Source organism: Venturia canescens, chromosome 2 (genome assembly GCF_019457755.1).
Source record: "Venturia canescens isolate UGA chromosome 2, ASM1945775v1, whole genome shotgun sequence".
NCBI classification, from domain to species: domain Eukaryota; kingdom Metazoa; phylum Arthropoda; class Insecta; order Hymenoptera; family Ichneumonidae; genus Venturia; species Venturia canescens.
In genome coordinates this window covers 20,055,824-20,071,158 of record NC_057422.1, presented here as the reverse complement: position 1 = coordinate 20,071,158, position 15,335 = coordinate 20,055,824, and the positions used below count along the sequence as shown (strand labels likewise).

General features: G+C 37.3%; 3 protein-coding genes across 13 annotated transcripts in view; 2 read left to right on the top strand and 1 right to left on the bottom strand.

The window, feature by feature from the left end:
* Window positions 1–600, top strand: part of LOC122407010 (probable cytochrome P450 49a1) — a 14,249-nt gene extending 13,649 nt beyond the window's left edge. For all 4 annotated transcript variants that reach the window (XM_043412942.1, XM_043412941.1, XM_043412940.1 and 1 more), the window contains one exon: window positions 313–600. In XM_043412942.1, the coding sequence (XP_043268877.1) occupies window positions 313–420 (108 nt within the window). In that variant the 3' untranslated portion in view covers window positions 421–600. The remainder of the gene's footprint in view (window positions 1–312) is intronic.
* Window positions 542–9,421, bottom strand: Cyp301a1 (Probable cytochrome P450 301a1, mitochondrial). 7 transcript variants are annotated; one of them, XM_043412943.1, is made up of 11 exons: window positions 8,518–8,970; window positions 6,869–7,124; window positions 5,224–5,683; window positions 4,821–4,937; window positions 4,045–4,121; window positions 3,728–3,929; window positions 3,096–3,258; window positions 2,832–3,001; window positions 2,648–2,726; window positions 1,232–1,435; window positions 542–734 (listed from the first exon to the last, which is right to left on the bottom strand). In XM_043412943.1, the coding sequence occupies exons 3-11, from the start codon at window positions 5,670–5,672 to the stop codon at window positions 627–629; spliced, it is 1,569 nt and encodes a 522-aa protein (XP_043268878.1). In that variant the 5' UTR covers window positions 5,673–5,683; window positions 6,869–7,124; window positions 8,518–8,970; the 3' UTR covers window positions 542–626. The 7 variants fall into 7 exon arrangements, with proteins under 7 accessions (XP_043268878.1, XP_043268882.1, XP_043268879.1 ...); XM_043412947.1 differs by having other exon boundaries at window positions 6,930–7,124; XM_043412944.1 differs by having other exon boundaries at window positions 6,869–7,083.
* Window positions 9,146–15,335, top strand: LOC122407009 (putative mediator of RNA polymerase II transcription subunit 26). 2 transcript variants are annotated; one of them, XM_043412938.1, is made up of 4 exons: window positions 9,146–9,420; window positions 9,694–9,770; window positions 12,419–12,629; window positions 12,715–15,335. In XM_043412938.1, the coding sequence occupies exons 2-4, from the start codon at window positions 9,702–9,704 to the stop codon at window positions 14,628–14,630; spliced, it is 2,196 nt and encodes a 731-aa protein (XP_043268873.1). In that variant the 5' UTR covers window positions 9,146–9,420; window positions 9,694–9,701; the 3' UTR covers window positions 14,631–15,335. The 2 variants fall into 2 exon arrangements, with proteins under 2 accessions (XP_043268873.1, XP_043268872.1); XM_043412937.1 differs by lacking the exon at window positions 9,146–9,420 and having other exon boundaries at window positions 9,638–9,770.

Sequence of the window (15,335 nt, the reverse complement as noted above, 5' to 3'; positions counted from 1 at the left end):
CTTAGTAATTACAAATTATTTTTCATTGTTTTTCATTGAATAACAATATTATCAACAGCTACGACGTTAACTCAATAAGAAAATGAGTTTTTGAGAAAATAGGTTCCTTCTGTTTATATTTTTATGATTATTTTTCATCGTTAAATGTAACATTTATGCAAAATGCTCGTCTAATTATGCATTCTGCACTTTTGAAATCGCACTTTCTAGAGTCGAAGCATCGACTTATGTTAGTACGGTTTTATGAATGTTTTTTTTTTTTTTTTTCTTTACGATCCCGAACTGTGGAATGCGTCGAACGTTTTCTTGCAGATCGTGCAGGCTTTCAGGCTCGAATACCATCACGATAAATTGGATTACCACATAAATCCTCTCTACACGCCGAAAGGACCGCTGAAGCTGAAATTCATCCGAAGATAATAATGATAAAATCATAATTATTAATCGAGAAATTCCCCACTCATTCGCAGCAACTCACATGGAAAGTTAGGTGACCAGTGTAATGCTTGTTTTTTTATCATTATTTTTACGTTTATAGAAATTCATTAGTTTGCTCTTTTATTGTAAAAATTACAAATAAATATACTGTTTACAAATAAATATTTCACGAGTCTCATTCGGCGAACTCATCTCTTGATAATTTTGAATTTCAAATCGCCGTCCGGTGCGTACATAAACGTCACTTTGTACTTCAGGGGCTCATGGTGATATTCCAATTTGTACGAACGTATAAGCTGGAAAAAAACACGCGGGTTTCATTGCAATTGTGTTCGTCATGAGCGAAATTTTTCGGATTGTTCGAAAATTTAATATGTCGGATGAAATATTTACAATCAAAAGTATTGAATTTGAAAAATTATCTTGAAAATTGGTTGATCAATCGAAACTCAGTTGATAAACACATGAGAAAGAAATTAAGACAAAATTATTTTTTAATCGATGCTTCATTGGAAGCGGGCAACAGAAAATTAGTAAATCCTCGGGAATCGGCAAAAAAAATCGCAGATCGAAAAAGAACGTTCTTGCGCACTTTCGGTGCGATCCGGATATAAATGGATGAGCCCGTGCAGGAGGATGGCAAAAGTGAGCTCATCCATTTTTATCCCGATCGGATGAATGGTGTACAAAAATTCGACATAAGGCTGGATGACTGAATCATCTTCTTAAGGATTTGAAAAACTTGAGTCAGAATATTTTGGATGCCCGAGTGATCCTTCATACTCGAACGTACCTTGGCAAGAAGGACTTGCATTTCGAGATCGGCGAATCTTCGTCCAAGGCACATCCGGGCACCGTAGCCGTACGGGAGTGAAGCAAACGGATGGAGCCTTTCGTCGGTTGAGTCTTTGAGCCACCTCGAAGGCTTGAAGCTCTTTGCGTCAGCAACCCATTCTTCCATGTTTCCGGTTACAAGGGTGGGGAAGACAACTTGTACCTGGAAAAGATGACGATGAAACCGCAGTACGACGACTAACTGTAAAACTGAAATCGACTTCGTTTTATTAAGATAACTCCTGTACTGCATGCTAGTCAAATGAGTGCCAAATTTTCAAAACGCTTTTAGACCAAGTTTAACGTACCGATTAAATGTATTGTTAGTGGATTGGTATTACAGCATATCTTATTAAGATGTAAAAATATTAAAAACGCTAGTTTTGCAAAATCATCAACTGACAAATGCAAATTTCCACGCTGACACATTTTAACTGGTATTTTTCAAAGAATTATCTACGCTTTTTGATCGATTTTATTGCAACAAGTCTCATTTTGTTCGTCAACTGGTCCTCTATGAATCCACCATGTAGTTGTTTTTTTAACTTGATCGTTTCACTGTTGCAGCTAATTGTTCATTAAGTAAAAAAACTTTTTCATTCATAATTTCTGAATGAATGAGTTTAAAGGAAAATCTACGTGGTGAATTCGTCGAGGATCAGTTGAGGAACAAAATGAGACTTGGTGCAATAAAATCGGTTAAAAAATTCAGATGATTCTTTGAAAAATACCTGTGAAAATGTGTCATCATGGAAATTTACATCTATCAGTTGATAGTTTTGCAAAACTATCATTTTTAATATTTTTTCACGTTAATAAAATATGCTTGAATACTTATCTAAATTATCTAGGTTATGTAAACCCTGTTTGCTTTATTTATACGGGATTAACCCCCAAAACTACGTCATTTTTGGGAGGAATTTATGTGATATATATAAAAAAATGGTAAAATTAAACGACCTCAAATTTTGCACACATGTTCTTTGGAGTTCAAACTGTGGAATATTACATTTTTTTCTAAACTATCACCATTTTTTGTTCTTGAGTATGAAAAGATGGGGCGTAGGTGTTAAATATTCGAAGTTTGGAAATGATTTACTAAAAAATGCCTCAATGAAATGGATTAAAAATTGGAGAAGCTATAGAAAATATATCCAAAAATGTATTCTTAAAGTTTCATTAAGCTATCACCACTTTTCTCAAGCTGATCTTCCTCCGTAACAAACAATAATCGCATCTGCAAAAATTTTGAATTATTCTCATTCCATGATCATTTTTCAGTCTTCGTCGATGGTGACTTCGCCAATTGAATGATTCGTCATTCGATAATAATAATTAATCAATATGATCGAATAAGCGCTTGAGTTTTTCTTACTCCTTTTGGAATATGATAACCGCAAATGACAGCGTCGTTCTGTAGAGTCCTTCCATTACCAATGACCGTTGAATATACTCTGCAACAAAAAAACGGAAGAGACATCAAAAAATATATGAACAATCTGGAGTTGACCGCCTTTGGAGAAGTACCTCGCTGTATTATTTTCATTGGTAGCACTCACCTGAAGACTTCTCGAATGAACGCCTTCATGTAGACTGCTTCATCAAGCATTTTCGTTGTAAGCGGAGACGTTGGGTTCGGTATTATTTTTTCTAGCTCTCGATAAATTTTTTCTTGCTCCTCGGGCCTCGTTGCCAATTGGTATAGAATCGAACAGACAGCCATGGAAATCTGAGTTCAAAAAGCCAACAAATTTTAACGTCTTTTGCGAAAAGTTCGAGAAAAAGTGTCAAAGTGTTCATTCAGTCGAGCTGATAAACCGTACCGTATCAATTCCAACCAAAATGAGGTCGAGAGCTAAGATATACGCAATTTTCGGATCAGTTTCTTTGGCTAAAATTCTCTCCACCAACGAGAGATCCGTCTCGGCAACGTCCTTTTTATTTTTCAGTCGTATTATCGCAGCGTCGATGTGTTTCGTGCAAATCCTGCAACGCATATTTCCAATTTTTATTCTTTCATCGAATCTTATGCAGCATCGTTGAATCATAAGAAAATAATCTATAAACAATTCGGTTTATTATAAAATGGATTCCCTTTTTTATTGGGAAAGGAAAGCCTCCAATCAAAAAATGAAATTCGTTAACTAAAACGAAAACTCTGTTGACTCGTCACATTGAAAACATGCATGGATAAACAAACCTTTTTTTTTACGGAGGAATTTTAATGGCTCACGCTTTGTGAATGCGACATAAAAAATTGCCAACGATCATTTTTTACCTCGATCACATAATTGGAATTTGGTCAACGTTGAATTTGTATTTGTTGACAAAAATTTGATTTTTTTTTTTTTTTTTTTTTTTTTCATGTAAGAAGTCCGTGTTTTGGACCATTTTTTAACATCACTTTGGTACAAAGTGATGTCGCAATAATATGAAAATTAAAAATTTGACGTACTCAACAAAATAGTCCATATTTCGAACGTAACGCGACCAGAGAGGAGTTGGAATGTATCGCCAATAAGGTGCTTTCAGTTCCAACTCTGCTACGTTTCTCAAGGCAAATTTGGCAGCGTCAATAATTTTTTGAGGTTCAGATTCGGGCGTCAGATTTCCGTCTAGACATCCAAGTCGAACATCCAAAGCCACTCGTCCTATGCCTGCCGTTGAACAATAGTGTCTACAAATTCTAGAATTATCTCCACTCCGATATTCGAAACGATCGAAGATCTAGCTCATTAGAAATTCTTAATGTTTTTTTACGAGAGTACTTACACTCGAGAGCCCATTTGTGAATCTCGTTGTCAAAGTCCCCTGGAACCTCGTCATCATTTCCCTTGATTCCTTCGATCCTGTAAATATTTCAAGGACTCTAAACAACGACAGTGAAAATGAATATTTTCTTTCCCCCCAAAATGGCGATATTGGGGTAGAAAACTGAACGCTATCAGTAAACTCAATCATAATTTTGTATACCTCTTTGTAACACAGTAAATTTCTAGTCAATCGAAGTATGTTCAACATGTTTAAATGTTTACGTGATTTATTATATATTCGACTGTGATTATCTAGTGTGAACTAAAAATAAGTGAAATATAGTTTGATGCTTCTTTTGCTTTGTTGCTCAATTTTTGTTCCATCAAAAAATCTTGACGAAATAAGAACACTTTGTTTATCATTGGTTCGAATGTAACTGGACATTATTTCACGGTGAAACAATTTCACGTATTAATTTTGATCACATATTACGAAGTGATAGTGTTGATTGTATCAGCGACATACCCACGCAAAAAGATCAAACCACGATTATTGCGTTTGTTCCTGTTAGTCGTCTCACAAAATTCTAGTTGGAGTTCATGTGTCGGTTTTGTGAGACCTTGTTGGATTTGTAATTCTAATGTTTACTCGTTGTCAAGAAAGATGAAAGAACCATAAATATTCTTCATCAATTAAGATAAATGAATATTCAAATTTATCCCCGTACTTAAAAAAGTGCAATAATTCGACGTAAAAAAATATTTGAATTTTATCGTTGTTTCAATGACTCGTACCTGTTGATAAAATCTCTCGTTACAACTTCGATCGGTGTTATGTATTTTCTGACAGTGTTTGGCTGTAAAACCGGTTTCTGGACACGTGTACGAAACTCTTTCCAAGGTTCACCGTGTCTGCGAGATTCCACGAAAATAGATAAAAAATCCAGATTATTGTGATGTAGTGAAATTTTTCATCATCTTCAATCGAGGAGATTGAATTAATAAAAAATTCGTCATTGGCCAAATATGCGGTGCGCGGATTACAATATTTCTTCGGTCAGTCGCATAACATACTGAGAGAAAAAACTAAAATAAAATTCACGATATCGAAACGCAATTTCCATACGAATGGAGATTAATGTAAATCGAAAAATAACAAACTCGAGATAACGATGTACGGCAGCAAAGATGAACCTACACTCCGACAACGCCGGGTAATTCCCCGAAGAAATTTCGTCTTGCGACGCTTTTATAATGAACGAGACACGGCATGGAGGGTCGAAAGGGCGTTGGGCCCTCGTTCCTATAAATTTTTTCAATCTCGTTCGCATTGTAAACGAACAAGAGATCCGGTCTTCCTATGAGACCAGAAAGTCGTGTAATTTCGCCGTATTGGTCGTAAAAAATTTGCGATATTCTGGCAACGTCGGATATCTGATACTGTCCGATGATGGGAAAGAGTCGCCAAGTGTTGCCAAGCACAGGGATCGGTTTTGGTCCAGGTACTTCTGCGTACGATTTAATGTTCGAAGTCATTTGAGGCTCGCTCGGTGTACATTCTTTCAGGGGATTTAGAACCTGCTGATTGTTTGACATGTTTCTGGTGAATCTGTGCAGTTGACAAAACGTTGACCGGGCTGATGCCATTCTTGTTGGCTCTGAAAAGTATAATAAATAACGAAAAGTAAAATACTATGGAAGATCGAGAAAAAGGAGTTTACAGGCTTGTCCTAAGATCTTTCTACACTTTACGGCCATCGACAATGAATTAAGTTTTGAATATAGTTATAATAGAAATCGCGGGATGCCTGTGGAAGTGTCCTTTGACACATTAGTCTCATTCTGTCGCAAGTTCCTCTCCGAATCGCTTTCACTTCTCTCGTTCGTCATAAAGAGTCAAAGCGTGTACGGTGTCTCCCACCGCGATCCGCTAATTGCGAATTTTTTAATTACAAATGGATTCGTCTAATAATTTCGTTTCATTTCTCAATCGATATTCTCGTCGATGTTTCCTGTACTAACTACGACTTTGTACGCCTTCGGAAAAATGTTTTTTGGTCTACGAATATTTGCATGAGACGCTCTTTTGAAAAACGTATAGTCGCCTTGAGAAAAATATTTCACGAGCTCATTCGGTCAAATCGCTGCTATGTAGAAACGATTATTTGGTTTTTCCACCTCAGAAAATGCAGTATGTACACGAATTCTATAGGCTACTATTAAGTGGGATTGTTTGGAATTCTCCATGACGCTGAAGTTTCCAACGTTGGAGTCCAACGAAATGATCGAAAAAAACTCTCCAATAATTCCAGTAATTCTCCTATTTTGTTCCCTGTCAAATTTGCGATTCGTAGTTATTCAAGCTGCACTAACGATTCGTGAAATAAAAAATTGATGAATTACAAACGTTTTTTTTCGTTCATTTCGTTGGACTCCAACGTTGGAAACTTCAGCGTCGTAATTCTCCACGTGCAGAAAACTCGCATAGCATCGTTCAAATAAACATGGAATATGGCATAGGGCTTTGTGCACAATTTGTCGACTTAGCAGGCACGATTCAGAGCCTTCACCGTCTCGAAATTCCCGTTATATTAGCCGAGGATTGAACCCGGCGGGAAGGAGTACAATTGTTTCAATCCGCTTAACTGTATGTACGGATTATGGTCGTGAAGTTCGATTTAGGGTACGCAGGTACCTCGTATTCAGCGAGACAATGTCAAAGTTATTTATTAGGCACGTAAAAGCGAGATGGAGGGATGCGAAAATGATTCAAAATTGAAATAACTTGGACACGCATATTTGCGAAGAGGGATACTGAAAAGTTTTTCAACTTTCGCACTCACCTCGATGATGTTTTACGAAAACATTAGCAAGTACTTGAAATCAAACGCTCACTATACGTACTCGTTCACACCGCAGCTCGATGATACTCTCACTGCACTCGACAAGAACTGACAAGTTTTTAGAGTCGAAAGAGGAAGAAGGTCGACGACGTTCGTCATCCCCACCCTTCCACACATTCTCTTCCACCTCTGTCCGCCACGGATCTCTCGTTCATCTCGAAATTCATTGGTCTTTATCAATCTAAGAAACGGAACTCTAACGAAAACAAAAGTAGGAGAAAACATTTCGTCTCTTTATATCAGTCTAAAATCCTACATTCGTGTGTCGAATAGGAACATTCAGTTCTCGCAGTTATTTTTATTTGAATGTATAAAACTAGAATTTTCGTTCGTTTTAATTTGTTAATGTGCAAATAAACGACTATTTTGGATAGGCAATTTCAGATACACAGTTTTGACTGAGGAACAAAGGAAAAATTCTTTAAAATCTTAAACAGGGGGTTTGCGAGAGTACTCTTTCAGAATCTGGCATTTATTTTGTAAATTAAAATCAAAATATTCATTATTTTTGCGTTTTTAATTAAAGAATCAAGAATTTTTTAAGTCCTTTTTCTTTCAAATCGATTTTCGTTATTGTTGCTGCACCTGAATAACCATATTATCGCTAGCAAAGGTCTCCTCAATGTCTGACATTTCGAAAACACTGGTTATGAACTCTTTTTCCCCTCTCAGTTTTTCCAAGATGGCGGTTTTTGCAAAACAGCATGATGCAAATTTTCACGATTTTTTTCTCGTAAAGTATCAACTTGACGAAAAAATTTTATGGAATAAAAAGTGTTTAGTTAGTTTAGTTTAGTTTATTCGAAGAACACGTGTGATTTTTTTTTATTTCCTAGCTATTTTTGAATTTTGACAATTTTTTGTAAAATTACAAAAATTCTGGAGAAATCCACGCGTATCCTGTGGATGATTCTAAACACTTTGTTCTGTATAATTTTTTCGCAAAGTTGCGACTATTTGAGAAAAAATAATGATCAATCTCTTTATTATGCGACGGACAAAAAGTCACAAAGTTACAAAATAATAGAGAACTTTGTTTTTTTTTTGGTTTTTATTCATTTTTTTTTCTCAATACGAATCATATTTTATTATTTTATAACTATTATATTTTTCCGTGTGCAGAATCAAAACAAGTTTTGCAAAAATATAATTTGCACGACACGCAAAGCTTTTGAGTACTTGAATCGGCGGTTCCAAATCGTCGTTTTGCGCATTAATATGTTAATTAGAAAAAAAAAATGTTCTAGTTAATTTTATCGTTATTTCAAGTTTCCGAATGTTCCAAGTTACTGCGCAAATTTCGATTATTTTAGCTTTCGATTATCCCTTCGATCGAATCAATTTTCCAATTTATTTATGCTGCTCGCATCTGTCGAAATGAAGAGTTTTCGACGAGCATGGGCCAAAAGTGTGGGACGATTTTTTATTTCACCACGATAGGTTCGTTGATCGTGACGCTTTTTACACTCGAAAAGTATATGTGCAAAGCCGAGGTACTGCGTCGTTCACAGTCCTGGCGGATGCCCATCTCCCGCATCGTTGGCGATTTTATGAGACGGGCTTCAGTACACACCGCAAATAATATTTACCTGCATCGACGGAGACACGAGTGACGGACCGCGTTTTCCAGTTGCCACTAAATTGCGCTAATGTATGAATTAGCAGCACGACAAGCTATCGAGAACTTTCGTCATTCTTCGCTCAGCCTGCGGCGAACTTCTTCCCATTAATCCTCTCCATTCTTCCGTAGCCCATTAAATATTTGCACATTTACTCGTTTCTATGGGATTTTTCGACTCAACTTTTCCTCACGTCTCGTCGCGTTTACTTCGCCCGAACCCGAAAATGGCGCAGCACTAAATCCTATCAACGCGACTATAACCTCGTTTCTTGCGTGTAGCGGTAGATTTGACGTACGTTATTGGCGCGTATACACACGCAGACGGAGGTTTATAGCAGCCAATGTTTTGGAAATGAGAATTAATGCGTATTTGGATTTGTTTGGTGAGAAATCGTACAGAAATGATCTCACCGAGGAACGTGAAAGCGAGCGTCGTCTTCGAAGCAAGTTGTGTCAGGAGAGTGTCTACATTCACATATGTAAATAATCTACATAAAATCTGTAACTTATTGGGTAGAAAAAAATTCAGTCGCGATACATTTTCGATTGGCCGAGTGAACGAGAAGCGGCGTGTGGAGACGTTTTTGGAATGATGCGCAGACAAAAGAGGAGAGTCGGTGTGTACGGACAGAGAGAACAAGGGAGAAGCAAAGCATCATTTTATGACGCGAAGGTGTCGGGTCCGAGAGCGGAACGCGTAACGACGGGATCTAATGGCTTTTCGTATTATTTTGGGCCCGGTGTAACAATGAGCGGATAGAGTACGAAAAGGAAGTACCTGAAATGGTGGGCTCGGAGTAGTAGCTCGTAGAACGTAAAATGTAAATGGTCGCAGGTATAGCAGAGTTTCAGCAACGCCGTTAATATTCAGGTACGCTAATTCTAATAGTCTTAAAATTAGGGGCTGTCGCGCGATTAAGGGGACGAAAATCCGGCTCTGCGATTGGCTTAACCACCGTCGAATATATTCGCGCACTGACGCCTTGTACCGCTTGGACAAGAAGAGGCTAATTGTCCTTCAGTATTCGACAGAACTAGGAACGAGTGACTACTTTGAAGAGCAGCTTGAAATATTTCAACCTAGATAACCACCAGTTTTTCATGTTTTTCAAGTGATTATTATTTCTCATGTGTGATACCAAAGCTTCGAATATGGCGGTGCAAACCATGTGGATAAGGAAGCACATGCTCCAATCACCCTGCGCCGATTTCGCTCATCCGGTAAGTTCCTTTTTTATTTCTATGCTGCATCGATATTTTGTATGCATAAAATCCTGCAACAAGTTGGGGTACGCGACAGAAGTACATTTTCCTCTTGAACGCTGCTCGGATTCCTAAGCAAGTTTCAAATTTCATTTAAACTTTACTCGCTGCGCGATAACAGAATTTTGGGGCCTGGGATTATTGTTTATTTTCTTCGTTTATTATATATCTTATATGCATCTCGTGCAGTGAAGTATAGGAAAATGGAAACGAGCCGAAAGCCGCATTTATATTTCATTTTCGTTTTCGATATATTCCTTTGGTTTTTTCCTCTATTCTGTAGTAATGTTTAACGCGAATTACAACGCGAGTTGAGGCATGGTTGAAGTTCCCTTTCGATGTTACACCTCGCAGATGGAAATTACGTTGCAAAACTCATGATACTCGCTCCTGTTAAGGAGGGTGGATCGCGGCGATACAATGTTCTCATGCATTTAACAATTTTAAAAATATTAAGAATTTCATAAAATTTGGTAAATTTATTCTTTCTAAATATATAAGACGATATCAATTTTTTTAGATTTTTCTGCCACATAGCTCTCGAGTAATTGAACATTAAAGTTCAGGTGTATAAGCATAGAGTTTACATATATACGGTTACACATCTCGTGCATAAGAACTTTGATTTAACGCTCAATTAGTCGATGACCACGTGGTAAAAGAATTAGAAAAAAATTGTATTTGTATACTGATGCCAAAGAATGTTATCATCAAATTTTATCAAATTCTCATTATTTTTATTTCGTGATCCACCCACCTTAAAATGTCAACTTAATTCTGGAGTATATTATGGGGCGTTTCAGACTAAGTCGACCACTTTTGAACCGGAGCCCTTTCAATTTGGCGGAAACTTTTTCAACTTTTTCTACTGTACCAGAGAAAGTTTTCAGAATTTTTTTTCTAATTTTTTTCCCGACCCAAAAACAGTTATGAATTTTTCTAAAAAATATGGCGTTATTTTTCTTCGAAGTGACATAACGCTTTCGAAAATTGATCTTTGGGATTTTTTTTTTTTGCTTTTTTTTTTCAAGTTTTATCTTCGAATGTACTTTTCAGAAAAAAATATCAAAGGGTCATACAAATCCATTTTCAAGGAAACGAGGGTGGGGTTCAATATGACGAATAACTGAATTGTAGAACGGTCGATATTTCGAAATTTTAATAGTTGTGATATCAGTTTGGAGAAAAATAAGTAATTTGAAATTCTTATTCCCGATCGACTATTCAGCAGATTGCGTGTTTAATTAAAAATTTCTTCTTTGAATTCGTATTTACCCGAAAATATATATTTCAATAGTTTTCATTTCGAACGCAATTTTAACAGACCATCCGAATGTCAAAAGTTCATATTTTCGAATTCAAAATGGAGAGTAATTGTTTTACAGACAGACCTGAATATAGAGTAGCAAAAAATCGAAAGTGAATTTTTCGAGCCTATGAAACTTAAATATGCAGAATAGCGATAGCTCAAAAAGGCGAAAGTCAAAATGACGATGTTTAAAATTGGAGATCACCGGTCTGAGTAAGTGAGTGAGTGAGACGCGTGTATTTGGAGCTCCGCTGCATTTCTTTATTTTGATCGATCGACTTTCTAACGTTTCGCTATTTTGATTGTTCGACTTTTTGGTGTTTCAGTATTTCAACCTCAGTAATATTTGGTCTTTTGTTATTATATTTTCAAAATTGTGAATTTTCACAGTATCGCTGACCGTAGTAATTTATGAATCGAAAAAGTGATAGTTGGATTTTCGAAAAATCGATATTTTAGTCATCGTCCTATGGGCGATTCGTTACATTCTATTTTCGATGTAAACGTGCTTCGAACCCGAGTTCGAACCTTGCAGTTTCTGCTTTATTTATTTTAGGCATTCAAAGCTCCAGTCGAATCTATTTGTCTCCATATTATCATTCGAATTTTATAAACTCGAGATTTTAGCTGTTCGAAATTTTAGTCATTCCAATATTTGATCCCCACCCAAAAAACGAGAATTTAGGGATGATTGACATTGTTAGTTTTTTTTCTTTTCTCCATAAAAAAGCTTTGACACTTTCTACAAGTTTTCTGAAATTTTCAAAGTGGGATCTTCTCGCTTTCTATTCTTTTTTTTCACTAGAATTTTTTTTTTTTTTTTTTTTTTTCAATTCAGCTCATTTCTAATGACACCACTTTGGAAATCTTCTAGGATGTACCGAGAACCTTAAAAATTGAAAAACAACGATAATTATAAAAATAAAAATCGGTGGTCTTGCAAAAATTTAATTTTTTTTTTCGAAAAAAAAAAAATAAAAAAAATTGGCCAAATCGAAATATACGCTACGAAAAAAACTAATAAAACAATATTCAATTTTTTTTTCTTTCGATCTCCGTTATTTCGTCACGTTTTTCATGCCATAGAAAATGTGAAGTTTCAGGAAAAATTGAGAAAATCAATAAATGGAATGATTTCTACCGAATTGAAAATGAAATTTGGCGATGTTTAGAATTTCGATTATTTTTCTTTCCAATTCTTCATTAGTCTCTCATTTAACTGTGTGAATATTATCGATGATATTAAAGATTGTACTGTTAAATTAATCGGTTGATTGAATTTGTAAAAAAAAAACAGGAACGCCAAATGTCCGAAAACGAAATGCGAGTGATGCGTTCGATTCAAAAGCTGTCGATACCGGATTGGTATTTGAACAAGAGTTCGCGCCCGCCAAAAATACTTTCGAACGACACGCCGATAGATCGACGTCCAGCGCCATGGAAGAATTTGCCGGTAAAGAAATCTTCGGTTCCAATAACGACGACTGCGCAACAGAAAAATTGTGCAGGTAAAAAAAAAATTGACGCAGCATAATGTAAAAAGGGACTAAAAATTGGAAAAATTTTTAACGAAACGTTGTCTTCTATTTTCAGTATTGCGCAACGGTGCTTCAGAGACTGTAATCGAATCCTCTTCGAGAAGCAAAAAGAATAACTGCACTTATAAAATCAACCGAAATTCACCGACGAAGAAGTCTCCGGCGAAGCAGGCTGCTGCAGCGTCGAAGAGCGCGGAAAGCAGTCCCGGAAAATCGAAGCTCGCGAGCAACAGTCAAACCTTTCCCCGCGTCTCGCCCAGCCGAAAAATCCAAAACATCAATATCGTCTTTCCCCAAGAAATTGAAAATCAGAAGCGTCTCATGGTAACAAACTTGGACGATCTGTCGGGCGAGGATATGCCGAGGGATTCGTTGGTCGAGACAGAAACGGGAAAAGATGAGCAAAGTCGCGCCACAGCTCGGGGCGCCTGCGCCAAGCCGAACGACGCTGATTTCCTTCCAGAAAGAGCCTCGACTCCCGAAACGTCTCGGAACTCGAGCGAAGCCGGTTCCGATTTGACATCGGGAAAAGTGAATCGTAGGGGTCCCTCTATCTGCCCATTTTTTATTAAAAGTTCGCTCGTCGAAGCAAAATCAAAAGTCGAAAGTGACGAAGAAGAATCGCGAAAATCGTCGCTTCCGATCCGTGCGTTGGGCGCTGGAAAAAAATGCCAGGAGGACAATTCTGCGAGAAATATAATATTCGGGAAGGAAAACAAGAGACAGAGTGCGTTCCCAGCGAAGAAGGTCGCCGCGGCAGCAGAAAGGCAACAGTGCGGTTCTTGCAACACCGCAACAGCTGGTCAAACCTCGACGTCATCTTCTCGAACATCGAGTTTTAGACCGAAAACAATGCTTCCTCCGATCCCCGAAAAAAGTATCGATTCAGTACAGTTTTTCAACCCGTCGAATATTCGTCTCAAAAAATCTACGAGCAATTCGTTCTTCAATGTGCCGATCAAGTCAGCGGAGGTAAACAAATTAACAAAAACTGTCGCGCCGTCCGAAGCTCGCACGAGTCTCGTGAGCGACATTATCGAGGAGCTCAATCAAAGGTGCAAAATATCTCCGAAATCAAGCCTCGTCTCTCCGAGCTCAAAGAACTTCGTAAAAAAGCTCGTGAGAGCGTTGGAAACTGGAGTGACTCGGAAAAATGAGAAACAAGAAATTCCGTACATAAAATTTACGAATCGTAACGGTACCGAAGAGCTTCTCGACGAAGATGTTTTCATCGATGGAGAAAACAGCAGCGAGGACGAGGTTAAGTCGGTGGCAGTATCGACGTCGATATCGTACAAAGGAACTGACAGTAGCAGCAACACCAGCGACACGGATCCGGGATCGCCAACGATCAAGTATAATTACGACGATTTATACAATTGGAATTCAATGATTCATAATAACCAGGAGCCAACCGTTCCGTTGAACAACAACAACAACAACAATAACAACAACAACAACAACAAAAACAACAACAGTAACAAAAAAGACCGTACGAGCAATCACAATTCAGAAAAAGCCGAGCCGATCGAAGAGAACGAAGTGATGTACTGGATCCAAAAATGCGACTGGAATTTACCGAGAACTAGTTCTCTGTTGAGCCTCAATTCGCGAGTTTCTTCGAACAAGTTTGACCAATCTTGCCGTTGCATAAGCCCCATAGACCAGCCGAACGATCGTGGCTCTGTATTATCATCGCGATCAGGAAGACTGTCGTCTAACGGTTGGGGCAACGTTTACATAACCTCCAGAACTCCGCCTATCCGAAAACCCCGTCTCAATAAAACGACCGTTTTGGATTCCGGGTATTCGGACAGATCGAGTTCCTCTCCATCCTCGTACACGGAAGACAAACATTTATTTGATTACACTGGAACCACTCAAACGGCTTCCGAAACTGACTATTGCAACGATTCAATTACCTCCGAGCGAAGAACAAGCCGAATCCATGGACGACCCATTATTATTTGAACAAATGCACTCTCGAAATGGGAGGATCGAACAAAACAGTAATCTCAGAGAAAAAGTACTATTTGTAAATTTGTATCCACGTTCGTTTGCAATTAGCAGTGTAGGTTGTCACTACGCTGCTTTTTTTACCTCCATTTTTGTTTACGGCTGTGGCAAAACTGCGTATCCAGCGTTTCGTAGTCGATTGAGATCGCTGTCTTTATTTATGAACTTGTTTCCTACGTGCCGAGGTGTGACTTTAAAAAACTATTGTTCATTATAATACGATGTTTCAGTGACTTTAGTCATTATAGTCATTTTGAGAGAATGTTTTATTGCATTATAAATGAGACTCATATATTTTACGCTATTTCCATTGGAATGTGACTATTTCAAAAACTTTCAATGTTCCTGCTCATGTCGCTTTAGAGTATTGAATTTTTTTCGACTCTTCAGATCAAATGAAAATTTATAATTCATCTTGAATTTCATGTGCTATATTCAAAAGTTATTACCGTTTTTTTTCTAAAATTTTCATAATGAAATTTGAAACACGCTTCATCATTGTCGATTGAAAGTAAGAATATTTTATTTTAATTCCGTATCACGTTCTTGCGGTAAAAGATTGTATTGTATAACAATAACATTTATACAAATTTGATATAAATATATGTATACATATTTGCGATTCGATTAATAAAGTATAGTGCAATAAAAAAAGAAAAA